Here is a 12,626-nt window from a genome sequence, read left to right as displayed (position 1 = left end):
AGGCTTAAGTCTCTTGATACAGGGGTGCTTACCACTTTACCTCCATTCATCTTGTATGCGATTCTGTTTTTTAAGAGAGCGATTAGTGAAATGCTGGAAAATCCAGATCTGGAGAAAATGAGTTGTTTCGGGAAATTTCAAAGTCTTTGACAGGAAAATTATCTTCTAATAGTATCTTCTTCCCAGAACAACCCTTAGCAACCAAAACTAGGGAGCAATGTAGTAATTCCTTGTAATGAATAAGCCAAAGTAAACTCCCTACCTCTAATTTCAGATTCAGTGGAAAGAAAAAGATGTGACATTTGATTGTTCATTCTTTAAATGCATGAAGAGGAAATCTGCCCTCTAATGAAGTCCAATGTTTCTTTTTTTCCATCTTAAAATTCCAATAAAACAAAGGTTGGTTACCATATGGAGATAGGTTCTAAAAATAAAAACACATTCACTCAAATGGTTATGGTAATCCAATTTAAAGATCAAGCTCTTTTCAGATCTCCAGGATGCTAGTGGCAACTTCCATGGACACTTTCATATAGGAAAGGGTCGAAGACATCAAAAAAATTTCCTGGCCTGTACCAAAAAGTGGGAAACATTGATGTATATTGAATGTTGTAGTTGATTCACCAACATTCTAAGCATTGGGACAGAAGGTTCAATACTTCTCTGAACCTAGGTTTGCCTCTTGTTCTTTTTTTATTGTTGCTTTTGTAAATCTAGTCTTACTTTCTCAATCATCCACATGGACCCAAAGATTAGAATGGGAGGTCTGATAAATCACTGTATTTTTCTCCCTACACAGTTCATTTATGTAGCAGGAGAGTAAATATAAAAAAAAAAACTTATAAAGTGATATTTCGGTGTATAACTGATTAGGTCTCTCGATGTTTATAAAACAAGTCATTTCTTTCATTTAATCCTTTTCTGTGAGGCAAACATAAATAAGCTTCTTCTACCCAATAATTAATCAACATTTTGCATTATGTTATGGAATTGCTAGAATATTTTCAGAAGAAAAACTCTCAAGCTTTTCAGCTAACTTTTCAATGTCCTTCTATCTTGTCTGCAAAGATCACCATGTGAAATTAGCATTATCTTTGATGTGGATCTCCATGGGGCTTTTTTGTTTTGTTTTGAGCTAGTTTATCAGAAGTTTTACATCACAATAGTCATAACCAGAATCCAGCGGTTCCAGGTGAGGGCAAGTCATCGGGATATTACCCCCATTTTATTAAGTAACTGAGAATGTGGAGGGCGTAACTGAAAATAGTCCTTTGAAATTTCTGCAAATTTCATGATTCAGTGGTAACTAAGCATGTATTTCAGAGGGGGAGGAATAAAGGTTTACTCTCTATCATTCTTGTTATCCAACATATGTGGTGTAAATATTAATATTAGTAAAGTTAGATTTGATATCTCTAAGCTGACTTCTAAACAAAATTCTAAACAGAATTACCAAACCTATCTTAATTAATACATTAATGTGTAAATTAAAGTTTTGGGTTCCACTTTGTCCTTTATATTCATTCAGATTTGTATACACCAAATGAAGTTGTGTCAAGACATGTAATTAAACTGGCATTATTTGGTCTCTTGGAAAAATACTTATACATTTTTGTTTCTTTGACAATATCAATATACAAAACATAAAAATCACTGAAACCTACATTAATCGGTCTCTTTTCATCAGTTGTTTATAGTTAACATACAAAATTTGGAGATCAGTGGGAGACAAGAAAAAAAATTGCTCTTATCAGAACTGGAGAAAAATGTTAATTTAACTAAAAAATGATGGGTGAAATAGACACAGACCTTGTGTGGAATAGGTAAAAAAGAAATTGATTTTAAAAATTATACTGTTCGCAGATATCACTTTTAAAGAGATAAAGGTATTCTATTTAAAAAATTTTTAAATCACTTCTCATCCCTTGCAAAGTTTCCAGAAAAGCAACCAGTTTGTTCCTTTTATATATTGTATTATTAAATGAAATACTTTGTTAGTTTCTCAATGAATAATCTGTTTATTGGCTTCTTTTTGCCAATCAGTTATAAGTAAAAGATATTTCTATTTCTACAGCCAAAAACTCAATAGTTATCAGTCATATTATAAAGTTAGGTCAAAATAAAATCTATATATTTAGTGACTTCGTGGAAGTTCTTTAGTCACAGAAACTTTAAAGAAGGCAGCAAAAATAACTACTTATATGCAAAAGTAATGATTTAATGACTATAAGCAAGACAAAGCAATAGAATTGTGCTTCTTTTGCAGACTGGAGACAATGAAATGTTTAGCTACAATTTTCCCATACAAACATGAAACAATATTCATATAGAATAAACACCCTCACAAATGTATAACTGATGGGTGATGAACACACAAAAGTTCGACCAAAGCAAAGCACAAACTGAAAACAATTGGGGCAGTTCATATTTTAAATTTAACATGCTCTTTCTACTAAAATTAATACCTGTAGGAGCTTAAAAGTTGCTCCCATTTACAGACATTTAAAGAGAAGGCATTTGTCTTTGTTTGGAAATAATGACGTACCTGTTAAATTTGAAATTACTAGTGTACCATTTTAAAATGAATTTAGATACAATGCCTTCATCCAGCAATTGGTCAGTTTCTTAAAATTTCTACCACATGTTTTCTGTCTATAGTGATTCAACGTGCTTTTTAATAAACACGATAATTCCATCACACCCAATAATAAAATTGAAATAAAATGAACAAATCACTTCCATATTCCTTGGTTACAGAGTTCTTTTTCCTTCACTGCAACACAATATGAAAAATAAAAATATATATTACTGGAAAAAAAGACAAACATCATAATAGTTTGCCAACTGCTTTCGAAATAGCTGAATTTGGAATTTGATATCCACACTACAAATGTTCTCTGCTGATAAGCGAGGCTCAAACATAGGATATCTGCAAGGGTCGAACCAGTTTGGAGAATTTAACAATCATATTTGAGTGCATGAAACACAATATTTTCTTTATAGTATTTATAAATATATCATACAATACTGTTTCCTGTTATGTCATATACCAATATGGCATTGTACAACAAGCATAATGCCATTTGATTCTTACAAAAGCGAATCATTTAAACAAGTCAGTAAAATAAACGGTAGTACCCGCTTTAGGCATACAGATTGTAAAACTGAAGTTTACCTTCCTTTGATCGGTTCTGCAAAGCAATGGAGAAGTAAAAATGAAACATAAGAATCAAAATGGCTAATATGTAAGAAATTGTTATTCACAGTGACATGGCTACATAGAATGCACCATTCTATGCATATTCTTTCCGTTTTGTTGATTTTCAAGATGAAAAGCACTTGTTTTCTACAGATTCACAAAACAGCATAACAAGAACAATTGAAGAGAATGTGATGTAGGCGTTAGTCGAGATTAACAAACTATGTCCCAATCCTTACATCCAATGCAGAAGATTCCCAAGTCCCAACAATGGCTGTAAAACACCATTTCACAACTTTCCTAGCACAGAGAAAAAAAATCTTGCCTGCCTCCTCAGAAATCAATTCTTTACAGGAACAATCTTTCATTGCAATTAACGTCCATATGAATGTCACATCTAGTCCATCTTTTATAGCCAAATTCGATGTCACTACAAAAGAAAGCAAATTGGACGATAGTCACATGTATTAGCATCTATAAAGCTGTAATGGCATGAAGATATCTATATAAATCAGGGTTTAAATTTTTTTTTTTGGACAGTCTGAGGGGTCAACCAGACGAAGTTGCTGAAGAGCCATTTACTGATGTTTTCCGAGGTCTGTTAGCAAAGGAAGATTGATGGTTACTGCTGGGACTGCTGCTGGTTCCGTTCATAGTACTGGAGATATGTGGAAACTGAGGATGAGGTGACTGCACTGGGGTACTGGGGCTAGGCAAACATGAAGAGGTGGAGGGAATACCTCCTGCTGGGCTGTTGGCCTTATCACTCCCAGAGTCACTTTCCAGTTCTCCACTATTATTTAAACCATCTCTCTGGTGGCCGATCTTCATTCTTTTGCAAGTAGGGCGAACTCTGTATTTCAAAGGAAGAGGTCCATTCTACAAAGTAAACAGATTAAGTCAGTCATAAACCTTTTAAATATTATTGCCAACCACAACCTCTTATTATTTGATTAGCTATTTACCCTTCTCCAGGTGTAAATGTAGGCAATATCCATTAGTGTGTAATAATCCTTTAAAGGCTCCTCTTCATACATAACATCAATCTAAGATATAAATTGTTCAGTTAATACTATAATAATTAATAAAATTAAAATACATTTTTCTTCACACAAGAAAAATTCTCAAACCAATACTGTTACTTCAAAGAACATTTATTTTGAAAATGGACCATGAATTTTTTTCCAACCTTATATTATGAGAAAAAATTTTTTTTAAAAAGGAGAATAAGGCTTTTTCATGAGCTAAAACAGAATTGTATAGCTAAGGATTTCATGCTAGTCACAAATTTAGTATTAACATCTTTAGATTTTGTGTTATAAAGTACCTCAATGATAAAAAATTTAAAGCACTATGAATGTTTAGTCATTTCTACTTTTGGTTCAGGATTCAAGAAGAAGAAAAAAAGCCAGTAACAGATTTTAAGTTAACAGAAAATGAAACAATATGAAGGCTGTAATGAAAATCAGTACCTGGAAAGTATTAGGTATGTCCATTTTACTTCTGAGAAACTTTCTTAGATGCATCACTGTCATTGCTGCTGGGCATCGTAAATATCTTTTATCATTCACCTGAGAGCATATTTAGGAAAGTTATTTTTTTTTCAATTCCAACCTTTTAAAAATGTTTAATTTGGAGCATATAGACAGAAAAAGACAGTAACAAATAATATTATGTAATTCAAATTTTTAAGAATTCCTTGGCATAGATAAGCTTGTATGAAATATTTCAATACTTAGAATGTCAGTGAAACTCAAGTTATAGCTATTTGATCATCAGTGTATCAAATGAGTTAAAGTATTTTGTAAAACCATAAATTATCTCTAAAACAGATTACATTTTTTGATTATCAACCTCAAGTAATTAATAGCAATTAGGAATAATTTTCTGTCTTTTGATATTATATGCTACTGAAAATGTCCAAAGATAAAATAATCAGACTCTCTCATATGAAGTCTAAAAAAAGTCACAATTTTTCTTCTGCACAAGTTTTTGTATAACATAGATTATACCTCCTCCTTAGATTTCTCTTTGTCCTTGTTTATTTTTCGATCCAATCTAAGGGAAGGAAATAGATAAGGATAATTAAAATAATATAGCTAATAAGAAACACACTAGCAAAAAATAGATTCCCCCCCAGTGGAACTTACCTATTCTGGTCAAAGAATTCAATGGATAAGCTTATTATCTCATCATCAGTGATTATTCTCTTATCTTCATCTGCAACTTCTCCCCTGTCTTCATTAGAACCATTGGCAGCTAGATGGAAATTTTTTATATATTTAATAAAAAGACTATACACAAAAGACAATAAAAAGAATGGAAGTTGTCATCTGGTTTCAATTTGGGGTGGGTTTTCTTTTGTTTTTCTTTTTCTTTTAGGTCTTTAGCATGTAGTAGGTGAAAGCAAGAATACTGGAAGTAGGTTATTGGTTTTTTTTTAAATCACATAATTCAGGTGGTTTTTTTTTTTAAGTAAAAGCTAGAAGAACTTGCCATCAGCAGAAGGATGAGCAGCATAAAAATCCCTTCTTCTTTTCATTTCATCTGGAAGAAAAAATGTAAATATTATTTTTACTGGGCATGGTACTTAAAAATTACAAGATAGTCTATTAAATTCATCTTTATATTTTGTCACTCACTCTTGAAAAGGCCTGGAACTAACTTGTATACAATATCTTGAAGAGTTTTATCTGACCTGAAAAAATAAAATAGAAAAATAAACCACTAATTAAACCTAGTAATAGGTGTAAATTATTATTTTCTTCTTCCTTCCTCCGATTTAAAGTTTTTACTGTGTTTTGATATTGTTTAGAACAAGACTAATATATGAAAAATACAATTCTCAGAAGAAAATGCATGACATTAATTATAATAGAACTTTAAAACTAGCAAAATACTTACTTTAAAATATGACAAAATATTTCATAAATGACCTCTAGTTTCTATTGCACTTTTGCACACACACAAAATAGACTCTTTAAAACTTACTAATAATTCCCTGAAAGAACGGGCAGAGTACAAAGAGGATATGTGGAACCAACCATTTTTATAATTTAATATTGTCTTTCAAAGTTACATTCATGCTGTAACCAAAATGCAATATGTCAAAATTAAGTTTTCAAAAGATACTATGAAATGTTTAAATCTTTTAAATATTATGCTTTAAAAATGATATTTCTGTCTCAATTCTGAAGTTATCAAAAACATTAATGACACTTTACCCACCACTGAAGAGTAAATTTTCTAAGAAGAGAGAAAGATCTTAATCAAAGGATCATGAATTGCTACAAAGCACACAAGGAATTCCTACCTTATATTCAGGAGAGGCCTGGTTTTGTGAACTTGGACGTCGCAGATAGGACAATACTTGCTGGTCTCCAGGTAACGTACAATACATGTTTTACAGACTAGAAGTAGAAAAAAAATGAGATTTTTTTGGTTAGTTTTAGAAGTTTAAGAGTGAAATAGTGAAACTGTAGGTAAACTACAGCACAGGTAAAAGTTAAAATAAACTTAAATGCCAAAGTTAATAATATTTAGATGACCTGAATTAGCATCAATTAACATTTTCAGAAGATTTGCATGTTGCATATAAGAAAGATCTCCTAATGCTCTCCATGGTCCCAAAGACACAGGATCACCATTCAAACTTTGAAAAGATCATTCTTTCATTTACGTCTAACACAGTCGGTTGGGAGGGTTAGAAGGGAAATATAGATAACACAGGAAACAATTATAGGTTGGATCTGTGTACTTACAGGAATGTAGACATTCTATTATAGTTGTGGCATCAATGAAGTATCCTCCACAAAGCACACACATTAAATGAGGGTTCAGCTCTGTGATTTTGATTCTGGTTGTTCGATGCATTTTTGCTTAATAAGAGGAGGTCCTGAAAAATACAAAAATGGTGACGATGATTTCAGTGTGGTTTTCTCCAAAATCCTTACACTATGACAATGCTACAAATACATAAGACACATATACACAAATGCAAATTTCTGAATTAATGAAATCAGAAAACATATCATCAGGTGAACTGTAATAACCGTCTAAAGAAGGACTTTGCCCATCAGCCCGAATCCATTCTACTACTTCTACTCAACTAAAGTTTCTTCTAGCCTCGCGAGGGGGGGGGGGTCCGAAAAAGAGACTAAATGGGGGGGAGTGGCTTTCTTCTATTTGCAGCGGAAGGCCACTAGGAGACCCCGCAATGGCCCCCGCACTCGTTTCTCAACTACAAGGTTTTGTTCCAACCCTTCCGGCTAAACGCGGGAAAGATATTCCCTAATTGATTATAGGTACTTCCGACCAAGTAGCCGGTCCCAAAGTCAACAGTCTGCCTCCCGGCGTTGGGAGCCTAGGGGCTGGGGTGGGGTAGGGTGGGGTGGAGCGGAGAGGGGGGCGGAGGAGGACGGTTCTGCTCGGTTCACCTCCTCCACTCCTCCAAGGTTGTTGATTTAGTCGGTTCGAGGAGCCACAACTTGCACATTTCTATGCAACACAAAAGGGAAAACAAATCCGGCTCTCTCCGCATCACTGGCATTTCCGGAGCCTGGTCGCCTCCCTAGCTGCTCCAGACGCACCTCGAGCCGAGCTCCTGGGCTGGGGCCTGAGTTCGGGCGGGCCCGGGAGCAGAGCCTTCTCTCCAAGTCCTCCTTTACTCCCGAAGCAGACACAGGGGGTAGGGGATGTGGAAGAGGCGGATCCCGGCGCCTCTGTCTCTGTCTCGCTCCGGATTCGGAACTAGCCTCTATCGGGGTTTCCATAGCAACTTACACTTACACTTGGCATCCGGCCACCGCTGCAACACACAGCCCAAGCCCCAGAGAAGAGCCGGGTGTGCGGGGAAGCCCGGGCTGGGCTGCGGGGGGAGGGGAGCAAGCCGCGAAGACCGGGGGGAGGGGCTCCAACGAGAGTTGGGAGGGGGTGCAGGGCGCGGAGCCTAGTGCGGGCGGGGGAGGAAGGTTCCGAGTTAGTGCTGGGAGGCAGTGCCGGGTTTGGGGCGCGGGGTGAAGGCTAACGAGGGCATATCTTGAGCTTCGGGGACCGTCTGAACGAGCGGCAGAGTCTGGGCAAGGGAAAAGCAAGCCATTGCCACTCCCGGCCATTTCGGACACTCTCGGGGGCCTCTTTCCACGTCGACTTGATGCAAGAAGCTTGTTTCAGATCTCGACTCTCTGAGTCTCTCCGGTTAGCAATTCGCCAGGGCAAAATTTGCACGAAGGGATTTTTTTTTTCCCCAAGAATTGCCAACTGTGCACTTAGCCCCAAACCTTCTGAGCTCAAATTGCAGAGATGTTTATTGAGTTGAATCTCTTTAAAGCTCCCTCCACTAAAATTAAATTCTCTTGCAGATTTGGATGAACGGTAAAAAGTTGGGAAAGACTGGAAACTGAAATCGGCTTGGGGGAGGGAGGGGGTGGAGGTGGGAAATCCGCTTGATTATTTGAACAAACCGAGTATGAAAGCAAGAGAAACGACTTTAAACAGTAGGATTGTGACAATATGCAAAGGACCATGTGATCAGCCCATTCCCTACGTTAAATCAACACCTTGTCAACATAGAGTAGCGACAGGAGTGAAAAACAAATGTCATTTTCTCAGCCTGCAGTTCACAGCAAGCTCTATAAGATGAAATGGCATTACCAACAGATATATTATAGATAAATCACAGGGGAGGACTTTTAGATACGAAACACCAACTGGTATTCCAGTAAATCAAATTGCTGCATGTCCTCCAAAAATACATTTCTTATTCCCCACTCCCCTTTTTATCTCAGACCTCAAACGGAGCTCATAGGCTCAGTGTCCTGACCTTTCTGACACATATTCTGAAAGTTGCCTTGAATAGAAACGTGTGAATTTGTGAAACCCAGGACATGATGTAACAGTTATTCTAATTTTTCTTCAGATTTGGATACATAATAGAAAAACACAATACAACACACCTCGATGCTACTGTCTTTGACTACTGGCCAATCTACCAAGAACTAAAAAGGCTTTTGTTGAAGTGATCACAACTCCAATGAAGACAAATAAGAAAGCTTCATTTACTACTACACAACTACCTTTCCGAGACATAGAAAAGAAAACTCTTAACATACTGATCACACTGAATTACACATTTAAGTTGCATCTCAAAGAATTATGTGGTAAAGTAAGGTATACATTTCACTGTCTCTTGAGTACAAAAATCGCCTCAGTGACCTCCAGAACGAAATTCTCTTTATACATATGGTATGTTCTTCTCCAGAAAGTTAAAAGTCCAGAAGGCTGTATTTCACTTTGTAAAAGTATATCAGTGATTCTTCCATCAATCATTAAATTTATGAAGTGATTCTAATGCGAAAAGCTGGCCACAGTTCTCATATCTCATGGACAACCAACTCTTCTCAAATCCCAAATATTCATAAACTGAACAATCAGACAGCTATGGAAGGACATCTCTGCTGACTGGCTCAAGAAGTATCCCAAATATAAGTTCTAGACCAAAATCTTTGGGGGAAAAAAAAGCTAAATCAGGCTTCAAATTCATACAATCTCCCTATATATGCAAAGAGACTGGCCTCAAATTAGATAATAGTTGTCATACTGCTAAACATCATTGTTAGTTACCTAAGATTTCAGCTCCTTTTTTCTACTCTCCCTTTTGAAAGTGCAGGAAAACTAATGAAGACCTTGAGTATGGTCCTTTTATAACTTAAACATGATTTTAGGAATAGCTTCTCTGTCCTAGAGAAGTTGATAACATGTGAATAACTCAGTTCCAACACAGAAACTGTCAATTAAGCAAGAAAAAGTGCACCACAATTACAATGGTAAAAAATACACAATGGTAAAAACTTGCCATTATAACACACTCAGGCAGGGCTGTCAGTTTTGTTAGAGGCCTGACACCAGTTATGTCAAAATGAAGGAAAACAGAAGCAAGTTCTTATGTTAACAATCAGCTTGCTATTTGCAATCTAAGAAATGCAAATGAACTCCATCACTGGAATTTTTAGCTCTATATATGTATGTGGAAAGTAGGGGTTAACTGAAGTCTTAGGACAGTTTTGCCAATTTGGTTGCTTAACAGACAACCAAGAAGTTGGATATAATAATTGGTCTACCACGTACAGCTGAATTTGTAAATTCCATTCAACACTGGAGTGTTTTATTCAGTTTTAAGTACACTTTTAGTAAGTGCAGAGTTTGACCCAGCACGATCACACTGCAGTATAGATAGAAGAGAAAAATGAAATCAAATATACAAAAATTGATAATTATGTTCATAAAATTAAGTACTTGGACAATATAATCAGTCATTCTATCTGAAAGAAACTCAACTGTTAAGGCATTGCTATGGCATGACCTAGTACAGGTGAAATATTGGGGTGGTTAAGTGATTAAAATTCCAATCTATCTTGGTAGAGAAGAGTACAATGCCATATCTTTACAGAACTTCTTTGGTCATAAGGGTCCTCTATATAAAATACAGACTCAACCCCTCATGAAATCCTAAAAAACATCTGTTCACACTTGGATGTGTATAAATATCTTTGGAGTTTTCCAAACTTTGTGGAGTTAGGTGCTTAGTTTCCAAGTTCTGAATCAGGACCATTAAACTCACAAAAATTCTCTATAACTCTTAGAATTATCAGGGTCTCTTAACTGGTCTTCTTCCAATTATTAACCATAAATTATTGGGGAAAGCATCTCAGTATAAGGCTGTCAAGGCCAAATGATTACATACACATATGCCATCAACTTTCTAGTACCCCTCTTCTACACAACCCTATGACCTATACAAGTATCAAGTAAACACTGTAATACTTACAAGACTTTAGCAAGACATGGTTCTAAGTGTACCCCCACACTGGAGTTTAGAAAGAAAAAGTAGCTGTGGTGGTAGGGGGAGTGCGAGGGGAGGGAAAAAAACAACAACCTTACACATGCTAACATCCAGACACCATCTTCGCTCTAAAATAGCTCCCAATCTGAAACTGTCCACTTCTTGGTGATCACAATCCAACTGATTTTTAAAAAGAACTTCTTTTAAAACTGACCCCCAGGTAGTACCACTGCAAAAACTTTCCCATTTTAAGCACAAATGCAAGAGACATTGGAAACAACTGGGAACCGCCATCTTAACAAGCCATCCAATTTCATACAAGTGTTTGTCCAACTTAAGTTAATAACATTTTTGTTTGAACTCTTTCCAGCGTAACACCCACTTTGGCGGGATCGCTGCCCCCCACATACTTCATCCCTATAATATGGGGACATTCTGTGGATGTTTAAACACCTCAAAATACATTTCTTTGGGAGAGGAGGGAAACCACTTGACCCAGGCAGCTCCCGATTTCAGTAACCGGTCCCCGTTTAATCAAAATCTGCCTCTCAACAAAGGGCGCTGCGTCCAGGGGAGCTGCAAAGCCTGGAAATAGAAATATTCTTCTCGGGGGCCATGTGCATCGGGAGGTTTTGGAGGGGAGCTCCGGGGAGAAAGGAACTAAAATGTGAGGATGTTCGTGCGTCTCTGAACTGAAGTAGGTGGAGGCGACTGAGGTAGAGAGCCTGGTGCTGGTGGTGGTTGTGGGTTGTGAGTCTGTGTCTCGGGCGGTGTGTGCCTCTGCATGTGTGTGTATGTGTGTAGGTCTTGGTGTGCGTGTGTGTGTATGTGTGGTCGAAGCCCAGGCTGTCAGAGCTTTCTCTATACGGAGCTGGGGAAGGGAGAGGGAGAGGGAGAGAGGGAGCGAGAGAGGGAGCGAGAGGGAGCGAGAGCGAGAAAGAGAGAAGGGGGGGCACCTCGGCTCCCCTTCCAGGCACCCAAACCGGCCCCAAACCCCAGAGCAGCCCCCTCCGCCACCCGCCCACGGTCCACTAGGCGCCTCCCTGGATACATACCCGGAAAAAGGATCCGGCGAGGGACGATCAGAGCGGCCGAAAAAGACAATGAAAGTTAAAAGTCGTTCAGCAGAAAATGAATGTGAGCCAAGCGGCCATCTTGAAGCGAGCTGCAGACGCTGCTGTCAATGGGCAACGAGCGGAGGAGAGAGGAGCTGCTGCTGCTGCTGCTGCTGCCGCCGCCGCCGCCGCCGCTGCTCGCTCAGCTCATGCTAGTTCCCAAACCCCTGATCCTCCTCCTCCTCCTCCTCCCTCCTCCTCCTCCTCCTCTTGCTGCTCCTCCTGCTCCTGCTCGGGCTCGGGCTCCGGCTCCTCTCCGAGGGGGGAGCGGGGGAGGGAGGGAGGGATGGGAGTGGGGACGATTAGATTATTCTGCGGGGTGGGGAGGTGTTTCTAATCCCGATCGGGGCGCCCGCTTCGACATCCCCATTGTCTCTCCCCTTCTCTCCCTTTATTATTATGATTATTATTTCATAGTTGTTAGGGAGGGAGGTGTGCAGCGAGGAGCGGGCGGGCTGGGGGCGGTGTGTGA

General features: G+C 38.1%; 1 protein-coding gene across 3 annotated transcripts; it reads right to left on the bottom strand.

The window, feature by feature from the left end:
• Nucleotides 1–2,197: 2,197 nt before the first annotated feature.
• Nucleotides 2,198–12,424, bottom strand: BMI1 (BMI1 proto-oncogene, polycomb ring finger). 3 transcript variants are annotated; one of them, XM_069086288.1, is made up of 10 exons: nt 12,095–12,424; nt 6,961–7,094; nt 6,513–6,609; nt 5,842–5,897; nt 5,696–5,746; nt 5,350–5,458; nt 5,212–5,257; nt 4,672–4,770; nt 4,165–4,245; nt 2,198–4,078 (listed from the first exon to the last, which is right to left on the bottom strand). In XM_069086288.1, the coding sequence occupies exons 2-10, from the start codon at nt 7,070–7,072 to the stop codon at nt 3,749–3,751; spliced, it is 981 nt and encodes a 326-aa protein (XP_068942389.1). In that variant the 5' UTR covers nt 7,073–7,094; nt 12,095–12,424; the 3' UTR covers nt 2,198–3,748. The 3 variants fall into 3 exon arrangements, with proteins under 3 accessions (XP_068942389.1, XP_068942391.1, XP_068942390.1); XM_069086290.1 differs by lacking the exon at nt 12,095–12,424 and adding an exon at nt 7,988–8,069; XM_069086289.1 differs by lacking the exon at nt 12,095–12,424 and adding an exon at nt 7,636–7,866.
• Nucleotides 12,425–12,626: the final 202 nt, after the last annotated feature.

Source organism: Petaurus breviceps, unplaced genomic scaffold (genome assembly GCF_028583685.1).
Source record: "Petaurus breviceps papuanus isolate PSGF00001 unplaced genomic scaffold, PetGlider_PUasm1.0 178, whole genome shotgun sequence".
Classification (NCBI taxonomy): domain Eukaryota; kingdom Metazoa; phylum Chordata; class Mammalia; order Diprotodontia; family Petauridae; genus Petaurus; species Petaurus breviceps.
Note: the sequence above shows the minus strand (reverse complement) of the source record. Positions and strands in the feature narration are given on the sequence as shown.

Excerpts from the sequence above, each read along its gene's own strand:
- BMI1 (XM_069086288.1), bottom strand. The coding sequence starts at position 7,072 with ATGCATCGAACAACCAGAATCAAAATCACAGAGCTGAACCCTCATTTA. Across the intron at positions 5,898-6,512 it reads AGGCCTCTCCTGAATATAAG|GTCAGATAAAACTCTTCAAG; the intron begins GTAGGAATTCCT and ends TTATTTTTTCAG. Across the intron at positions 5,459-5,695 it reads TGCTCATCCTTCTGCTGATG|CTGCCAATGGTTCTAATGAA; the intron begins GCAAGTTCTTCT and ends ATTTCCATCTAG.